Source organism: Rhinolophus sinicus, chromosome 13, assembly GCF_057876585.1.
Source record: "Rhinolophus sinicus isolate RSI-liver-muscle chromosome 13, RSI-T2T, whole genome shotgun sequence".
Lineage (NCBI taxonomy): Eukaryota > Metazoa > Chordata > Mammalia > Chiroptera > Rhinolophidae > Rhinolophus > Rhinolophus sinicus.
The window spans coordinates 21110728-21131311 of NC_142513.1; the positions used below are offsets into that span (position 1 = coordinate 21110728).

General features: G+C 45.1%; 1 protein-coding gene across 1 annotated transcript; it reads left to right on the plus strand.

The window, feature by feature from the left end:
• The first annotated feature begins 307 nt into the window (after positions 1-307).
• PXMP4 (peroxisomal membrane protein 4) lies at positions 308-20584 on the plus strand. Its single transcript, XM_019733918.3, has 4 exons — positions 308-524; positions 5138-5200; positions 8317-8515; positions 11541-20584. The coding sequence occupies exons 1-4, from the start codon at positions 412-414 to the stop codon at positions 11802-11804; spliced, it is 639 nt and encodes a 212-aa protein (XP_019589477.2). The 5' UTR covers positions 308-411; the 3' UTR covers positions 11805-20584.

Consider the following 20584-nt stretch of genomic DNA (forward strand, 5'->3'; position numbering starts at 1 on the left):
TCCCAACCCTAAGGAGGGCGGTTCCTTTTTCAGGAAACTTTGGAAACTCACTGGTGACAAACTTGTTCCAAACCAGAAAGAAACACGCTTTCTAATTGGACAAATCTAGGCGTGTGATTCTAACCTTCCTTAGGTCGAGTCTGGCGGAGCCCACTGTGATTGGTTACAAGCGCTCCTTCTCTTCCAATTAGACCTCTATTCGGGAAAGTATGTACATCGCATTCCGCTAGTGAGATGGATGAGCCCTATGATTGGCTCTCCCTGAATGAGTGACAGCAGACAGAGCTTATGGTCGTAAAGATGCGGTGACGCGCCTCGGCGCTGTGGGCCGCTTCGGGCTGTGCAGCCTGAACCCCGAGCTGTCAGTGCAGGTTCGGCTCGGTTCTCTACACCCCGCGTGCCACCGGCGCTATGGCCGCCCCGCCGCAGCTTCAGGCTCTACTCCTGGTTGTCAACACACTGCTGCGCAAGCGCCGCTACCACGCTGCGTTGGCCGTGCTCAAAGGCTTCCGGAACGGGGCAGTGTGAGTGGGGCCGTAGGGTCCGGCCGGGGCTGAGGGACGGGCCTGGCTGGGATCGGCGTCGCGGGTTCCCGGCCCCGCGCCGCTGCGCTGTGTGCCCTTGAGCAGCCCTGGTGTATCTCTAGATCTCAGTGTCCACCATCTGCCCAGTGGGCGCTGGATTTTGGGTCCTTAGCGCCTTCTGAGCCGGGGCTCCCAACTGCGCTTTTTCTGGGTCCTTCGTGCTTTGCAACCTGGTTGTCTTTTCTTGACCACCTCCCTTGTCAATCTCCGTATCCCCTCCCTTGGGCCCAGTTTTGCCCTCTCCCTACCCCCGACCCGCTGTGTGTCCTTGGCCCGCTGTGCTTCAGTGGCCCCATCTGCACAGTAGGAAGCTGGACTCTGGCCTCTAGCAGTCCTTTGCTTATGCTCCCCCCATTAAACTGCCGGTGGGCTCGCATCCTGATTCTCACTCCCCTTCTGTATGACTCTAGCGCTAAGTCCCTATCTAGCATACAGGACTTATAGGGCATAAGCCTCAGGAGTGACAATGAATGTTTTAAAAAGCGGCAAATACAGTATTTGTTGCACAAATTGATTTCACTCTGGCCATCAGACTTGCAGGAGAGAGGTCTTGGGGTCATTTTCCCTGGTTAGTGCCTGGAGAGCTCAGCCTCCTTTAAACCTCATGCATAACAGCTATCATTTATTGAGAGCCTACTGTGCCAAAACTGGGGACACAGAGCAAAGATCTGTGTCGTCCTGGAGTTGGCATCCTGGTGGCAGCATGCCACTAGGATGTGGACTGCCTGAGTTTGAATCCTCGTGCCACCTACCTGTGTGATCTTGAGCAAATCAGGTAGCCTCTCTAAGTCTTAATTTCTATAAAATGGGGATGATAATAGTATTTATATTTTACTGTCAGGATTGAGTCAATCTGTGTGAAATGCTTAGCAAAGAGCCTGGGACAAAATGTAAATAAAACTGTTCCCTGCTGTTATTATTGTTACATTCACTTGGACACCTGCCTGGATCACTTTCCTCACCTTATTCAGGCTTCTGTTTATATGTCACTTCTTCAGTGAGGCCATCCCTGAGCTCCTCGCCTCCTTCCCTATTTAATTTTCTTCATAGTACTTATCATCTGACACTAAGTAGTTCATTCATGTATGTATCCTATTTTTATACTCTGTCTCTCTCACTAGAAAGTGAGTTTCATGGGGACAGAGATTTTTATCTATTTTGTTCCTTGGTGTATTCCTAGTACCTGGTACATAGTAGGCTCTCAAATATTTATTGAATGAATGAATAAGTGTGCAAAGTAGGAATTGCCATTGTCCCCATTTTCCAGATGAGAAGACTGTGGCTCAGAGAGTTAAACTCATTGCTCATGATTATATTATTTGGTTAGGGTCTGAGCCAGCATTCAAACCCAAGGATGCCTGACCCCAACACCCAGCTCTTGGCTTCCATGGACACCCAGTTTTTCGGGTAGAAGTTGATTCCCACTGTGTCTGGCCAGATCATATCAGCCGTACCTTGGTATGACCAGGGTGGAATGAACCCTGAGATAACATCAGTGGCCTTTTGCCAAAGTATTCTCAGGACAAAGCAGGAGTGAAAAGGAGTCACACAGGCCCTAGTGCCAGTGGGCTTACCCAGTGCTGGCTTTGTACACCTGCTACGACTTAACTCTTCCTGTGATCTCAGGAACCTTCCCAGCACTTGCTAAGGTCAGGCCCTTGGGCTCAAATCCCAGTTCTTTAATTTCAAAACTGGGTCTCCCTCGTCTCTTCTGGCCTCAGTTTCCTCCTCTGTAAAATGGAAACCAACTCACCCATAGAGGGGTGCCCTAAGCAGTGATTTCATCATTTGGTAGTGCTAAGACAGCATGTCCACCTACAAGGATCTGGCGTCCAAAAGGGAGACTGATCATTAAACTGCCATGTCAGTACAAGGTGATCAGGAGTGCTGTACAGAGGAGGTGATGGTGATATGAGGTGTAATAAAAAACTACGGTGAATGTTTAAATTTTAAAAATTTATTACAATAATAGACACAATTGCAATTAATCCCCCTCAAAATACTCCCCTTTGCTGCGAACTCACTGCTCCCATCGCTCTTGCCACTTTCTGAAGAGGGTTTGGAAGTCCTCTTCCATGAGTGTCTTTAGTTGCATTGTCATAGCTGCCTTGATGTCCTAAATCGACTCAAAATGTTTTCCTTTCATGGTCATTTTGACATTCGGGGGGAAGAGCCAGAAGTCACATGGTGCCAGATCTGGGAGAATAAGGTGGATGATGACACACCGTAATGTTTTTATTTGACAGAAATTACCGTACCAGAAATGATGTGTGACATGGAGCCTTTCTGTTCTGATCACAAAATACAGCGAATGCTGTTGCCAAGTGCCATCCAACGGAAAGGCAGGATCTTCAATATGGGAAGCAGCACGTGGAACCTTAGTAATGGTGTGTGACAAGTTTCAACTTGTTTGGTGCAGTTAGGTGGGAGCTATGGTTGAGAAAAGGTATGTTTTAAAGTGTGCTGTAAATCATTCTCCATCATGACAACACTCCGTGTCACACATCACTTCTGGTACAGCAGTTTCTGCCAAAAAAACATTACGGTGTGTCCTCATCCACCTTATTCAGCAGATCTGGCACCACTTCTGGCTCTTCCTCAAAGTCAAAATGACCGTGAAAAGAAAACATTTTGAATCCATTCAGGGCATCGAGGCAGCCACAACAGCGCAATTAATGACACTCACGAAAGAGGACTTCTAGAACTGCTTCAGAAAGTGGCAAGAACGAGGGGGATAAGTGTGTTCGAAGCGAGGGGGAGTATTTTGAGGGGCATTAATAGCAGAGTGTCTTTTACTGTAATATATATTTTTTAAATTTAAACATTCACCATATTGTTTGATCACACCTCGTACTCTGAAAGCTGAGTTGTAATTTGCCGAGGGGAGAAGGGTATCCCAGGCAGAGGGAATGGTTTGAACGAAGGCCGGGAGGTTGAAAAGAATATGGTGTTTGTGAAGAAGGCCATCCATTTAGGGAGGCAGACTTGGATGACTGAGGCATGTGAACTTTGTAAAACTGAACTCATTTGGATGTTCCACTCCTAAATATATTAATGTATGGGCATCTCTAAAAATAAGAGCATTTTCCTGTATGGCTAAATGATCATGATTACATTTAATAAATTAATATTAATCCCATAATGTTGACTCCTGTCCAGTCGATAGACACATTGTCCCAGTTTTCCCCCAAATGGCCTCTACAGCTAGTTTGTCTAAACCAGGATCCTCTAGGACATCACATTGCACCTGTGATTATGTCTTTTAAGGCCTTTTAAATCCGGGGCATCTTTTTTTTCCGGGCACAGCGTAATCCCGTGAACAGTAGTAACTGAGTTTGGGGACTTTGAAAAGCGGGCCTGGCAGGTGTAGGGACATCGAGGCTCTGTTCTGCTTGTGCTGTGGCATAAGGAGGGGCCCTTTTAGCTCCGGTCAGCGGGAGGAGGCTGAGGGCTTCTTTGTTCAGAAGGAAAAAGAGATGACTTCGGAGGAAGTAGGGCAGAGAGCTTGCTGGGGCCAAGACGAGGTTCCTGCCCACTGTAAAGCAGGGGAGAATACAAGCAATTCAGCATGGCCACCGCAACCATAAAACCGGCTTTAACTTGTTAACATTTTTATTTCTTTATTTTTTTATTAGGTCACACATTCACAAAAGGTATAAAAAGTTAGGTGCTTCCAAGTCCTGCCCACCCTATCTTTCTGTCACCTAGTCCCCCTCCCTGGTAGTGACTCCTGTGCCCAGTCTCATGTCTCCGCCCAGAAATACTGTCTGCCTAGACAAATATATATATTCTCCTCCCACACCTTTTAAGCAAGTTGTATTTTGAAATAATTTTAGATTAATAGAAGAATGTCCTTATTTTACACAATTTTACATCGTACACACCTTGCTCTAATAAATCCTGCCGTGCACATCAAGCCTCCTCATTCTTTCACCCCTGTGTGGTATTCCACTGAATGGTGGGGCCATTATTTGTTTATCCAATTCCCCTGTGGATGGACGCCGGTTTGCTTCCAGTCTTTTGCGGTTTCAAGCTTACAGTGAACGTTCACAGATACTCATATGACAACAATATATGGCTCATGACAGTTGTCTCCGGGAGGCTGTCCTGGATTTTTAGACCTTGTAACCTGCTTAGATGAGGGCCTGGCAGCTGGAGAACTTGGGGGCGGGGAAGGGAGTTCAGTAAAGAAGAACAAGAAAGGAAGAGACACTAACATTGGTTGAACTAGGAACTTTCACATGTGCCACATCCTTGACTGTCAGAAGCAACTCTGAAATGGAGAATACTTTTTACTGAAGGGAACTTAGAGAGGTTAAGTGATTGATCCAAGTTTATACAGCAAAATGTGGCAGGACTTAGGCACCAAATACTATTTCCTTTCTACAACCCACTTTGAACTTAGGTCTAACTTGAAAGCCAGCATTAGTTCCCCTCCCAAAATGATATTATGATTAGGGGTAGGGAGAGGGAACAAGAAGGCAGAGATACAGCCCAGAAAGAAACTGTGAATACAGTGACGCTACAATAACTGTTTTCTCTTTTTTCCACAGGTATGGAGCCAAAATCCGGGCCCCTCACTCACTGGTCATGACCTTTCTCTTCCGGAGCGGCAGGTACCCACCCCTTCTGCACACCCCTCAATAGGGAAGAGAATGTGGTCACCCCTCAGTGCCAGCACTGTTGTAGCAGCTTCCTGGCTGGGTCTAACCTGTCCCCACCACCACCTTCTAAAGTACAACTTTGATTCTGTTATCCCTGCTGGAAAAATTCCCCTGGCTCCCACAGCCCTCTAAAAAAGCCCACCTTCCAGGTGTGTTCTTCAAGGCCCTCTGCAGTCTGACCTCAGCTGCATCCCTACCCTATTCTCTGCTGTTCTCCCTGGGATGCCCTTGGCGCACAGGCCTTGCTACCATTCCATGCGCATGCCACATGTGGTTCTACCTCTATACATTTGCTCATGCAGTGTCCCCCACTTCCACTCCAGCAATGCCCTTTCTTCTTCTACCCCACCTTTATTTCCTTCCTGGCAACCCATACCACTTCTCTGAGGATCACTTTCTCAGAAAACTGTCCTCCAATAAAGGGAGGTCTATGACCTCCCTTCCTTCCTCTGATTTCTCATAAGTCTTCCCTCAGGGCACTTCTCAGAAACCACTTTTGTAGTTTTTAATGTATGTAAACTTATAAGAATCACACATGGACAGCCTTCTGGCCAAATCCAGCTTTAAGATTTTCTTTTTGTATTTTTTGCTTTGGTTTTTGTCCTCCGAATCATTTTTTTAAAAATGGACCTCATTCATTCATTCAGTAAATATTTATTGAGCACCTACTATGGACCAGATACTGTTTAGGTGCTGGGGATACAGCAGTGAACAAAAGGGACCATGATCACTGCCCTTGTAGAGTTTGCATTCTAGCAGGGGCTGGCAGAAAATAAACATAATAAATAAGGAGAGTATATGGTACATTAGAAGGTGATACAGACTGTGGGAAAGAAAAATAAGAGCAGGGAAAGGGGATCAGGAGTGTTGGAGGAGGGGCAACCTGCAGAAATAAATAGGGAAGGCCTTGGTGAGAAAGTGATACTCAAATACAGACTTTAAGGAAATGAAAGAGTTAACCAAGTGGGTATCAGGGGAAAGAGTGTTTCAGAACAAAGGAATAGCCAGTGCAAAGGCCCTGAGGTGGGATCATGCCTGGTGCATTTGAGGAGGCTGAAGCAGAGGGATTGGAAGGGAGAGAACAAAGAGGAAGATCACAGTGGCCACCTGGGTCCATCCCATCCAACTTTAGGCCATAGAGAGGAGTTTGGCTTTTCCTTGAAATGAAACAGGAAATTGTAAGGTTTTGTGCAGGGATGTGCCACTATTTGACTATGTGCGAGTGAAGAATTTGCTGCCAGATTAAGAACAGATGGGAGTTGGTGGCCAAGAGCAGAAGTAGGTGTAAAATAGGAGGCTATGGCTGTAATCCAGGTGAGCAACACTGATGGCTCAGACCTCGGTGGTGACAATAGAAGTGAGAAGTGGTCAGATTCTAGAACTGATTTGAAGGCAAGGTTTGTGTCAATACTGAAAAACTGGGAAATCTAACTTTCTTGTCTTAGAACTGGCAACACTGGGCCCGTGTTCCTATGGGGCGAGAACCAGCTGACGCCTGGCTGTGCCCACTCACCTGGCAGATTTCAACAGGTCCCAGTAGACCCACTTGAAGGTCCTCATCTAGCCTTGAGGGCCCTTGAGCTTCCTATTCTTGAATTGATCTCCCAGAGTACACTCTGCCCTTCTCTCTGTGTTCTCCTCACTACCCTTGAGTGATTTAAAGGATTCATCAGTCGACTCCCTCCCCTACTTAAATGTTTGCTTTTCTCAGGATAAAGACAACACTTAGCATGGCGCCACCTCGCCCCCCACACCCCCTGCCTCATTTACCCACACGTTCTCTGCTCAGACCTTGACGGTTTCTCTCGGTTCCTTTTACTCCCCACTCTGGACCCTCCTTAGGACCTTTGCACCTGCTGGTCCCTCTTCCTGGGCTGCAACTCCTCTCCCCTCTTGCCCTCACTGACTCCTCATTCTTCAGATCCTAGAGTCAGCTCTTGTCAGGTCAATGTTTGACCCTTGTTTTAATGAAGTAGGAATATTTTTCTGTGAGTCTCCAAAGATGTAAATGATGTTGGATCTGCTAGCAGTGTCGGGGTGCGGGACGGGATCGTGTCTCGTGAAGCCAAAGAATGGACACCCAGACAGGGAGGGGCCAAAACTTGTAAAGGAAGAGAGTTTATTAGAAGCAGGAGAAGAGGTTGCAGCTCCCGAGTGGGAAGGGGTCCCGAATGGGGGGGGGGGAGGCGTGACTGAGGCAAAAGCTCTTACTTCTGTACCTTCCCTTGCCTGTTTGGGGAAGGGGGCTGGAGCCTTCTAATTGAATTCATCTGTCAGGTTTGTCCTGTTTGCTCATCCTGAAGGGATTAACAAACCAAACCATTCCTATCTATCAGATCTGCTCCTTTGTCTGGCCAGAAGGGATTTGAGATGATCTATTAACCTCAAGATGTATTCTCATATCTCTGTTCTGGAGTGAGGGAGACATCCCAGGACCTGGAGTTTCACTATATGGCTGCTTTTTTGTTTACTCCACCAGGGACCCCCCTGTCTACCTAGCACTCATACTAACTTACCTGTCTCATTATGATTATATTTTCCTCTCCCATTAGATTATAAACTCCATGAGGGCAGTAAGGAAATCTGTTTTTTCCCCAGTATTATATCCCCAGATCCAGCACATAGTAGGCACTCGCTCCCTCATTCATTTCTTCACATGTTCACTCCCAAAAAATATTTACTGAGCACGCCAGATGTAGACACCACTCTCTGGTAGCTTCCACTGGGAGGGGGCAGGGGAGGGGTCATAATAAACAAGCATATAAATGTTAGGTGGTGATAACAGCAATAAAGGAAAAGAAAAGTAGGTTAAGGTGACAAATGTGATGGGCATTCTTTTATGTAGGGTGATCAGGGAAGGCCTGTCTGAGGAAGTGGTATAGAGATGCAGTAAAGGCCTGAATCAAGTGAGGCAGCAGCCCCCAGGACGTGGAGGCTAGAGGCCTGGGGTTGAATGAGCATTGGCTGTGAGCTTCTTCCCTTCCCTCGTTCAGATTTGCATGCCCAGTGGGTGAATGCCTTTGGAATGGCTGGGCCTGCGCTTATGGTAGCTCTCTGTGTTTGTGCAGCCTCCGAGAGAAGCTTCAGGCCATTCTGCAGGCCACGTACACCCATTCTTCCAACCTGGCCTGCTTCGTGTTCACCTACAAAGGGCTTTGCGCCCTGCAGTCCCACGCGCAGGGTGAGACCTACCAGATGCACTCATTCCTGGCTGCCTTCATCGGAGGTTGGCTGGTATTTAGAGATAACAATAACATCAACAGCCAGGTAAAGATCCTCTCCAGGGATGCGGGTGGGGGGCTGGCTGGGGCCGGTGGATGTGGTTCAGGTATGAGTTGGGGTGGGGGTCGAAGATGAGCTCTTGGTTTCCTTCTAAGTCTTAGGGTCTGTGACTCACCAGTCCTGTGACCTTGGGTAGGTCACTTCCCCGTTTCCCCATCGGTAAACCAAGCAGCTTGTTGGAATTTCATGATTCTCGAAATCAGTGTATGTGCTGCTCTCTGGGTCAGAGACTTTTTTTTTTCATGAACTGCTCTGCAGTGAAATAAGAAAAAAGAAAAACGATCCTGGAGTATGATTTTCTTAAAACTAAATTTATTATGCTCAAAGAATTGTCTGTTATTCTGTAACTTGCCCTTTTTCTGGGTTCAAATTGTTGTTGTTTTTTTAAATGTTATCTTTTTTTTTTTATTTGGGGAAGGGGAACAGGACTTTATTGGGGAACAGTGTGTACTTGCAGGCCTTTTTCCAAATCAAGTTGTTGTCCTTTCAATCTTAGTTGTGGAGGGCGTAGCTCAGCTCCAGGTCCAATTGCCGTTGTTAGTTGCAGGGGGTGCAGCCCACCACCCCTTGCAGGAGTTGAACCAGCAACCTTGTGGTTGAGAGCCCACGCTCCAACCAACTGAGCCATCTGGCACTGGCCCATGTGGGAATCGAACGGCAGCCTTCGGTGTTAGGAGCACGGAGCTCCAACCGCCTGAGCCACCGGGCCGGCCCGTTTTGTTGTTTTTAATGGAACCAAATGCTAGTTGTTATTGTAAAGTCCTTATTTACCATGAAAATTAACAGCCCCTCTGTTTGCCTCCCTCAAATTTATTAAATACTGGGGGGCGCCAAAAAAAATGTATACATGTTTTAGGGTGGCCAGTTAGCTCAGTTGGTTAGAGCTCAGTGCTCTTAACAACAAGTTTGCCAGTTCGATCCCCACATGGGCTACTGTGAGCTGTGCCCTCCACAACTAGATTGAAACAACTACTTGACTTGGAGCTGATGGATCCTGGAAAAAACACACTTAAATAAATAAAATGTTAAAAAAAAAATGTATATACGTTTTAAGAGATGTGATCTATGCTCAAGCAGTAGATCGCCGTAATCAGAAGTATCTGGACGCTGATGGTAACCACTTTGAGCACCTCTTATAATTGCAGAAGTCAAACGTGACTTGTATTCATCCTTTGTTATTGGTATATATTATTACAATTAATACAGTTTTTTCCTTTCTTAAAATGTGTATACATTTTTTGGCACCCTCTGTATTTTTAAATTATAAAAATAGTTTTATTTTTGCATTTTTTAAAATGCAGATTAAGCACCCTCTAGGTACCTGGCATACTTCCAGGTATTATACTTGGGATACATCATGGTAAAAATAGAAAATAAATTAAAAAGAAAGTTCCCGTCCCCCTCCAATTGTCAAGACACTGTCCAAGGACAGTCACTTTAACTGTGTCTTGTGTAGACCTTCAGAAATTGTCTGTGCTCGCGTCAGTGTACATATCAGGAGTTTTCCACCAGTGAGATCATGCTGCACTTTTTTTCACAGAACTGTGTTATCTTGGAGACCTCTCTTGTGAGTCCCTCATCCTTTTTGACATTAGAGCTCTCCGCTGCTGGATGGATGGACCAGGCTTGATTTCACCTCTGCAGGGACATTTAGGGAGTCTAGCCTTTTGCCATTACACACATGCAGTCTATATCTTTGTTTGGACGTCTTCTTGTACATGTGTCTGTCCATCCGAAAGTTCCAAGGCATGGAACTGTGGAATCTGTGGATATGAGCATTTTGTATTTTGAGAAAATTTCGCCCGTTTTATTTTTGTTAGAAATTCCACTGGTCTATGAACTTCCAAAGGTTAGGAATCCTGGTCATACCATCTCCTTCACCCTCCCTTCCTTTCCCTGACCCCTGGCAACAACTATTCTGACCTCCATTTCTAAAATTTTGTCATTTCAAAAATGTTATTAGATAGGTAGAGTCATTACAATATGTAATCTTTGAGGATTGGCTTTTTTCACTCAGCATAATGCTCAGGAGATTCGTCCAAGTTGTGTGTGTCAATAGTTCATTTCTTTTTATTGCTGAGTGCTGTTCCATCTCATGGATATACCAGTTTGTTTAAACATTCACCCCTGAAGGACATCTGACTTGTTTCTAGCTTTTGGCTATTAGGAATACAGCTGCTAAGAACATTCTTGTGCAAGTTTTTAAGTGAACATCAGTTCATTCCTTTGGGATAAATGGCCAAGAGTGCAATTGCAGGACCAAATGGTACATGCATATTTAGTTTTATAAGAAACTGGCCAACTATTTTCCAGAGTAATTGTATTATTTTACATTACCATCAGGAATATACAGGTGATCCAGTTTCTCCACATCCTAGCCAGTATTTGGTTTATCACATTTTATTTTTTAATTTTATCCATTTTGATAAGTGTGTAGCGCCATCTCATTGTGGTTTTAATTTGCATTTTTTGATGGCTAATGATGTTGAACATCTTTTCATGTGCTTATTTTCCATTTGTATAACCTCTTCAGTGAAATATCTGTTCATGTCTTTTGCCCATTTTCTAACTGGATTTTTTTTTACTATTAGTTTTGAGATTTTAAAAAGTATATTCCAGATACTAACCTTTGTCAGATATGTGTTTGTAAATATTTTCTACCAGTCGATAGCTTTACTTTTCGTCCTCTTCACAACCGAAAAATTTTTAATTTTGATGAGATCCAATTTATCTATTTTTTTCTTTTATGGATGTATTTTTTGGTGTCAAGTTACCTTTTAGTCTTGAACCATGTACGAGTAAATATACTCATTTAAAAACATTTTTAATGAAAAAGAATAATAAATTAAAAATGTAAACTAGTAATATTAAAATACCTGCTATATACTATTTCAAATCATCTTGCACACCAGCTTTGAAAAACACTGATCCAGTAGGGTGACATGGGGGTGGGAAGAAGGTTCCCAGTGGCTGTGCCCGCCTTTAATCCCCTGTCACTCCCTCCCTGCAGATCAGCATGTACCTGTTGTCTCGTGTCCTGTTTGCCCTGTGCCGCCTGGGCGTGGAGAAGGGCTACATTCCCAAACCCAAGTGGGACCCATTCCCGTGGGTCTCTGCGACGGTGTGGGGGCTGGTGCTGTGGCTCTTTGAGTACCACCGGCCCACACTGCAGCCTTCGCTGCAGTCCTCTATGACCTACCTGTACGAGGACAGCAATGTGTGGCACGACATCTCAGACTTCCTCATCTACAACAAGAGCCCTGCCTCGAAGTAATGTGACCCTGAGAGACTTATGGATGCTTTTACACCCAAGTAGTCTCCAGGCGATATCCAGCTGTGACTCAAGATTGGCTCCACCGGTGAAACCTTCCAGAGGATCCTGCCTTCTCAAGATCATGGCTCTCAAACTCCAACTTTTATTATCCCAGGGTTCCATTTTCCGAAGCAAAAGCACTGACTTTCAAATCCCATTAGGTACTCGTGAATGGTGGAACAAATGGCCGAATCAGATTGAGAAGCCTTGGGCGTGGTTCTAGCTATGCTGCTGACTTCTGTGACATCAGGAAAAGTCACCCCTTCTGGGCCTCAAGGGTCATCAAGCTTAAAGGAGGGCCCTGAAAGTGGGTATGTTCTTCGACTGTTCTTATGTAATAGAGGGTTTCTTGCTGCTGGGCAGTGGATTTGCAAATACGTTTTTACAAAATATTAAGTTCCTTGTCTCAGGTATTCTATTGGAGAAGCTCCAGAGTTCTACTGTCCAATAGAAACACAATGACAGTCATATATGTAATTGAAATTTTTCTAGTAACCACATTAAAAAAAAAAGTGGAAAGAACCAGATGAAATTAACCTTAATTATTTATTTTAGCCCAAATTTCTAAAATATTATTATTTCAACATGTAATTAATATAAAAATTAATGAACTAGTTTACATTCTTTTTTCTTGTATTAAGTCATCAAAATCAAGTGTGTTGTACATTTACAACACATTTCGGGTGCTTCGTAAATAGCCACCTGTGGTTAGTGGTGATTATATTGCACTATGCAGATATAGAACAATCACAGAAAATTCTAGTGGACAGTGCAGATATAGAGCTAGAGGACATGGGTTTGAGTTCCCACTCCACCACCGTGTAACTTTGAGGAAGGTTCTTGACCTCTCAGAGCCTCAGTTTCTTGTAAAATGAGGATAATCGTAATACTACCTGGTGTCCACACTGGACTTGTGTACCTACAGCTTTTGCTACTACGATTAATCACATGCATTTAGTGAGCTCCTACTTCCTCCTGGGTGCTTTGCACTAATTATTTTTTAATCCATACAGTGATTACCTTGCAGGTCTGTATTTTGATCCTTGTTTTATAGACGTAGAAACTGAGGATCAGAGATGGGAAGTAACTTGCCCAGGGTAACACAGTGTGGTAGTCCTATCAGGGTTTGAACCCAAATCAAAGCCCATGTGTTTTTCAGTGCCTTACTTTAAATTTAGAAACCTAAGCTAAACTATGCAAATGTTAGCTAGTTATAGGGTCTGTTCCGGGGGTGGGGTGGGGGCTACAAACTCAAATGCCTACATGAGCCTGGCAAGTGGCATAAATGATAATGTTCTGGGTTCTCCGCACGATATGCTGTAGGGAGTGATGGGGGCGTGATGAACTGGAGACATGTGCCAATCTGATTTTTTTAAACTACCATGCTGGACAAATTAAACAGGTCTTCAGGAAGACTTGGTCCATGGCTCATCAACTGGAGAGCCTTGATCTAATAGGAATACTTCAGTCTCTTTTTATATTGTAGAAGTTACTAGTAGAAATGTGCACGTGAGTCACTGGATATCTTATTCAAATGCAGATTCTGATTCAGTGGGTTTGGGGTGTGACCTGAAAGTTCTGCGTTTCTCACAGACTCCCAAGTGACGCTGCTGCCTCTGGTCTGAGTCACACCTTGAGTAACAAGGTAGTAGGGGATGACATGGGGCCAACCCGTATCCCATGTGACAAATGAGGAAACTGAGTTAAGCAGAGCTGTTAGGTAACCGAGATGGGATTAGGGCTGATTGTAACAGCCGTGTTCTCAGCCACGATGTTGTACTGCAAGCTTGGTGATCTTGAAGGTCCCTTAGTTGACTCTGTGGAGGCTGAATGAGATCCCAGGCTTATGGGGAGGGGAGAGGGTGGCCATCAGCAAGCAGGTTTTATAATAGATGCTGGGGTTACCCTGCCCATACCCCATCAAGCTTACCACTTCAGTGTATACCAGCCAGCTTTTCCAACTGCCACCCCTGTATCTTTCTGCCTGAGGGCCCTCACTTGCCAGTGGTACCTGCTTTGCCACCCTGCAGCACATCTGCAGTGCTGGAGGATTTACATCCCGGGAGCCAATGACTGATGAACAGCCCCACTCCCACATCCCTGGCCCAGGTATGACTGGGTGGGCTAACCGAGGCGCATGCTCCACTCTGGCTCCTGGCTCAGCAGGACTGAGCTGCGGTGCCTACAGTGGTCATTTGCTTGGTAACACCCGCTTCCCTGTCTCCCGTCCTCATGCCCCTACCAGTGCTTCTTGGGACCACTTCCCATATAGATCACTTGTACTCAAATCCTTGTCTTGGGGTCTGCTATTGAGGGAACCCAAACTAAAATTGGCCTCTGGTGCAGCAGATTGAGAGGCAGTGTAATGTGGTGGTTGGGGATGTAGGCTTTGGATCCAGTGCCTGGGCTCAGCCTTGGTTCCTCTGTTTCCTTGGGCAAGTGACTTAACCATTCTGTGCTTGTGTAAAGCAGGCACAATAGCACATAACTTATAGGGTAGCCTGGAAGAGTGATACGACACACATAAAGTAAACAAATGAATAAATGCTTGCTGGGTTTCTTTACCCCCTTCCGCCTCTCCCGCCTCTGGTTCAAGCCGTTGTTTCTCAGTCTAGTTGTGTAGGACACAGCTCCCTGGCCCATGCTGGTGTTATGAGCCTTGCACTCCACCCGCTAAGGCAGTCGGTCGCCGATCGGTCGCTCACAGCAGCTCTTGCCGGCTGCAGGCCATTCATGCTGGACTCCAGCTGCTCATGGCAGCACACGGCAGCCCACGGCGGTACATAGCAGCCCACGGCAGCTCACTGCAGCTCACTGCAGCCCATGGCAGCTCACGCCAACCTCCGGCTGCTCCCAGCAGCCCAGTTCCAGGGAGAGCCTTTGTTCACGATCTTAGCTGTAGAGGGTGCAGCTCACTGGCCTATGTGGGAATCGAACCGACCTCGGCGTTAGGAGCACGGCGCTCCCACCACCTGAGCCACCAGTCTGGCCCGCTGTTATTTCTAATAGCTTCCAAACATAGAAGAAAGCATGGTCCTCAGAACTGAGTACACCCTGCTTTTAGTCTGTCCTACCGTCCAGCTGAAGGTAAAAAGAAACCTTGGCTGCCTGTCCTCCCCACGTCCCCCCACTGCTGCCAGGGGTTGGCCGGCTCCACCACCGACTGTCTCTGCTCTCTAAGAATAGGTTTCCCTCACAGATGGTATCTCTCTGGAACCTGCCAGAGCATCTGGTGCCTCCAACTGCTCACTCCAGGGAGGAAGGCGGTGTGGTCCTTGCTGAGGAGCAGAGTGCTGGCTTCCAGCAGACCTGGGAGGAGTGCCCACTTGGCTCCCTCCTAGCTGAGACTCCATTTCCAAAGATCTATAAAACAGGCATTTGCCAAAGGGCCCTTGGCACACAGTAGGTGCTCCATAAATGCTACTTTCTGAAACAGCACCATGGTTTAACGTGTTTGTTTATTAAACACCAGCTACATTCCTATGAAGTCTTCTGACATGCAAGACTGTAAACAATTTTTAAATCAATAACATACATATAGTACAAAACGTGTAACAGGGAAAAGTCAGGTTCCCTCCTACACACAAGCTGTACCCCTAACCCCCCCCTCCCTGGCCGGGGGCACTCACTGTTAGCACTTCCTAATACAGCCTTCCTCAGAGATTTTATGCACAGCCACCTATTTTTGTCTTATAAGAAGCTTTGACATTGTACTGTCATCTCTTTGGCAGTTCCTCCCTGTCTTCTGCATGTTTTCTTTCTCTTTGATTAATAATTTGATATGGCTTTTTCACGAAAATGGCACTGAAAGCGAAGAAGGAGACCCCTGCCCCTCCCAAAGCCAAAGCCAAAGTAAAGGCTTTGAAGGCAAAGAAAGAAAGCAGAGCTGAAAAGTGTCCACAGCCACACAAAAAAAGGTCACTGACCTGAAGGCCCAAAACACTGTGGCTCCGAAGGCAGCCTGAGTATCCTCAGAAGAGCACACCCAGGTTAAACAAGCTTGACCACTGTGCTACCATCATGTTCCCCTAACTGCCGAGTCAGCATGAGGAAGATAGAAGCCAACAGTACTCGTGTGTTTATTGTGGGTGTCAAGGCCAACAAGCACCAGATCACACAGGCTGGTAAGAAGCTCCATGACATTGACGGGGCCAAGGTCAGCACCCTGATTGGCCTGATGGAGAGAAGAAGGCACAGATTCCACTGGCTCCTGACTATGGTGCTTTGGATGTTGCCAGAAAAATGGGAATCATCTAAACTGAGTCCAGCTGGCTAATTCTAAATATAAAAGTTTTTCACTGTAAAATAAAAAAATCAGATACGAAAGTGAGTCCTTTCTTTGAGCTGGTCCCCCCCACCTACCCCAATATCTTGGGTCGATTCTTACTATGATCAGCATGAAGATGAACTACCCTAGATATTCTGAGCCTTTCCATAGATAACGTCCAACATTCAGGCCCACGGAACTCTAAGTGAAAGGGGAAGGACAAAACTGAAGTTAATTTGGGGCGTTTCTGCTGCTCCGCTCCCAAATTAGAGATGGTTCAGTGAACCAGTGTGAGAGCCATGATTCACAGGCTGAGATGCCAAGAAACTGCCTCCTATGATGCTTGCTGCTCCCGCCTTCCACAGGCTCCAGAAAGGATCCTGGAAATGGCGTTTCTTTCTATGTTGTTCACGTCTCCCACTCCCATGAGTGCATTTGGGTTTGTAAGAATCAGGATTTAGGGGGTGGCCGGTTAGCTCAGTTGGTTAGAGCGCGGTGCTCTTAACAACAAGGTTGCCGGTTCGATTCCCACATGGGCCACTGTGGGCTGTGCCCTCCACAACTGGATTGAAGCGACTACTTGACTTGGAGCTATGGGTCCTGGAAAAACACACTTAAATAAATGAAAGTTAAAAAAAAAAATTGGGCCAGCCCGGTGGCTCAGGCGGTTAGAGCTCCATGCTCCTAACTCCGAAGACTGCCGGTCCGATTCCCACATGGGCCAGGGGGCTCTCAAACACAAGGTTGCCCGTTCAACTCCTCGAGTCCTGCAAGGGATGGTGGGCTCTGCCCCCTGCAACTAAGATTGAACATGGCACCTTGAGCTGAGCTGCCGCTGAGCTCCTGGATGGCTCAGTTGGTTGGAGCGCATCCTCTCAACCACAAGGTTGCCAGTTCAACTCCTGCAAGGGATGGTGGGCTGCGCCCCCTGCAACTAGCAACGGCAAGTGGACCTGGAGCTGAGCTGTGCCCTCCACAACTAAGACTGAAAGGACAACTTGAAGCTGAATGGCACCCTGCACAACTAAGATTGAAAGGACAACTTGACTTGGAAAAAAAGTCCTGGAAGTACACACTGTTCCCCAGTAAAGTCCTGTTCCCCTCCCCAATAAAATCTTTAAAAAAAGGAAAAAAAAAAAGCTTAAAAAAATAAAATTTTTTTAAAGAAAAAAAAGAGAATCCAGCTTTAAACATGATACCCTCCTAAGTTGGAACATTGTGCTGTGCTCCAATCTCCTGGAGCAAACCGCACATATCCACAATCTGTGACTTTAGTCAGGTTGCTTTCTTTGACGCATTAGAGAGTATTTATAAAATGTCATTTTCCCCCTTCCCTTGTATAGTTCCAGATTCATAGGGAGAGAATGTGTCTCACTTCAGTCTTGAAGAGCATTTTGGTTAAGAAGTTTTTTAACCAGAGGGTCTCTTGCAGGACTCACTCTTGTGAACTAGAGGCCTCATGGGCCCAGGTAGAGAACAGGGAAAGCTGGGTGCTCTTCTGAGTATTGTTTTTAGAGAGGGCTCCCCATTTTATGTACCAGGTCTCTGTGCTCAAAGCTGCTGTAGATGTCATGATTTCATAAATAAGACAGGAAATGCAGGTCGTGGGGTCTCTGTCGGAAACCTTGTTTTCACTGCCCTTCTGGGCTTCTCTCCCTTCAGCCTCTCCTCCGCTGGACGTTAGCTGAGAAAATGGTCAAGGCCAGACCCCATCAGCTCTTTTAAGACACTCCTGTTTTAGGGTGTCTTTTATATGTGTGTCATGAACGCCCTTGGCATCTGGTGAGGCCTGTGGGCCCTTCTGAGAATGCTGTTTTTAAAACCTCTAACATAAAATAGGTAGGATTACAAAAGACAACAATTATATAGAATATTGAAACAATGATCAAAATATTTTTTTAAATTTGTGATTTAGTAATATTTGTTCTTTTGAAATACATTAAACAACAAGCTCCAGCGGCGGGCCCAAAACTACCATGATTTCACACGTGCAATAAGAATGAATAATATCTTATGGTACCTGCAGCAACTGTGACAGGATATGGAAATAGCTGTGATTTCGATTGGTGATGAAATTCCAGTTACTGCTAATAGGCTTCCGGTTTGTTGCCTACATTTAGAATTGATAGAAATGTTACATTTCAGTCAGAGGCTAGTGAAAATCTAGATGTGATTTTTTTTTTTCCTGTCCAAGTTCACAGCACTTGGGTTCATGGATCCCAGATTCAGAACTCCTGCTTGAGAGGGACCTTCCCAGCCTGAACATATGGCAGCTGTCCTAGTTTACCAAGCCCTGAGCACGGGAATAATGCAAATAATGACTAATGTTGGCCGAGTCCTTACTAAGTACTAAATACCTGGTGATATTGAATGCTAGGATTCAGTAATGAAAGAAGCCAGTTCCTGCCCACTTGGTGCTTACAGTCTAGGGAGGGAAGATGGACAAATGAATACATAAATAAGATAATTTCAGAGAGCGGTAGGTGCTATGAAATCAATAGTACAGAGCAGTGTAATAAAATGACTTGGAAGGGAGAACAAGAGGATCTGTTGTCCAGGGCAGGCTTCTCTGAGGAGGTGATGTTTGCTCTGAGACCTGAATGATGAGAGAGTCATGCAAAACTGTGGAAGAAGGGGGTTGCCTGTTCGGTATTTTCTCCATAAGCATCTTTGCTGTAAGCGTTTTTGTCACAAGCATTTTCGCTGCATAACTAATTGACCATATGGCGGTTTTGCCATATAAAAGATAATTGGTTGACTGTGTGTTTTTTTGTTTGTTTGGTTTCATTTTCTCATTGGTTTTAGACTTAATGTATTTCATTTCTTCATTGGTTTCAGACATAATGTATTTAACTTAGTTGTCAGTGTGGTTTCATATCTCGATTGACAAAGTTCTCACAGTTACTCCCATTTTTATGGTACAGTATTCCCCCCTTATCTGTGGGGGTATATTCCAAGACCCCAGTGCATGCCTAAAACTGCGAATAGTACCAAACCCTATATATACTATGTTTTTCCTGTACATACATACATACATACATACATACATACATACCTATGATAAAGTTTAATTTATAAGTTAGACACAGTAAGAGATTAATAATAACTAATAATAAAATAGAACAATTATAACAATATACTGCAATAAAAGTTATCTGAATGTGGTTCTCTCCAGTAATTTTTACATTTTTCAGTTTAAACCTATTCATGAATCTGTGTCGCCAACCTTTACTTGCAGTAAATGGCTTGGTGTCACTTGTTTCTGGAGATCCCGTCTGAAGTCCTTGTAGAGGCTCAGTGCTTTCTGGAGCAACATGTTGCCATCAATTGGTACACGTTTTCTGTTCATGTCTTCCACCAACAAATGTAATGCTTTTTCCATCTTAATTAAGCACTTAATCACATACAGTGGCCGTCACTTTGACAGTTTGAGGTGCGACAGCAAAACTAGCACAAGTTTCTTTTTCCTTCATAATTTCACAGATTCGTTCTTACCGTAGATATTGGCAGCCTCAGCAGACGATTTTTTTTTCTTCCTTAGCGAGAACTTTCACCTTTTCACTTAATGGAAGTACTTTACAGCGTCTCTTTGGCATCTCCAAATTGCCAGCATCACTACTCTTGCACTTTGGGGCCATTGTTAAGTAAAATCAGAGTTACTGGAACACAAGCACTGCGATACCATGACAGTCCTAGATGGCTACTTAGTGACTAAATGGGCGAGGAGCACATACAGCATGGAGATGCTGGATAGAAGGGTGATTTATCTTGGGTAAGACAGAGAGGGACAGCGTGAGATTTCATCCACTACTCAACACGACATGAAATTTAAAACATGAATTATTTTTGGAATTTTCCATTTGATATTTTGGGCTGCAGTTATCCATGGGTAACTGAAATCACGAAAAGTGAAACTGCAGCTAAGGGGAGACTATTGTATAGATAAATCTTCGATAGCTCTCATAATACAGTGACGAGTAGATACGGTGGTGGTTGTCTTAATATACCTAGCATTTCTTCCAGATGACAATGATTTGCTCCAAGAGTTGGTATCTTATTTTGAAACACACTACATTGGAGGGAGACAGACCAATAGCCCTCTTTGAGGATGGGGAATTGAACCTACATTTCCCATAAAACAAAGACAAGTACTTAGGTACAAGCCACAAAATCAGTTATTTGTGCAGTATTGCTGTTAGATAGGGCAAGGATCTCAAGGTCTAGGCGGTCTTACTAAATGCTATTCTTGCCAAATGTCAAAATGTAACAGTATTTTGCAGACCAGCTGTAAACAGAATGAGCTTGACAGAACTCAACCAGATAAGTGTAGCCAACTGCAAGGAAGACATCAACATGTGTTAACCAAATAGTGTCTATAAGCAATGGCTAAGCCTCCCTTTAGGGAGACAGAGCTTTGGTTGTGAATTTCCTGTCTCCTTTGCTTGCTGCAAATAAATAACACTGTCTGACAACA

Bases quoted from the DNA above. Each gene is read 5' to 3' on its own strand.
- PXMP4 (XM_019733918.3), top strand. From the start codon at position 412: ATGGCCGCCCCGCCGCAGCTTCAGGCTCTACTCCTGGTTGTCAACACA. The intron at 525-5,137 runs GTGAGTGGGGCC...TTTTTTCCACAG, and splicing joins GGCTTCCGGAACGGGGCAGT to GTATGGAGCCAAAATCCGGG. The intron at 8,516-11,540 runs GTAAAGATCCTC...CCCTCCCTGCAG, and splicing joins ACAATAACATCAACAGCCAG to ATCAGCATGTACCTGTTGTC.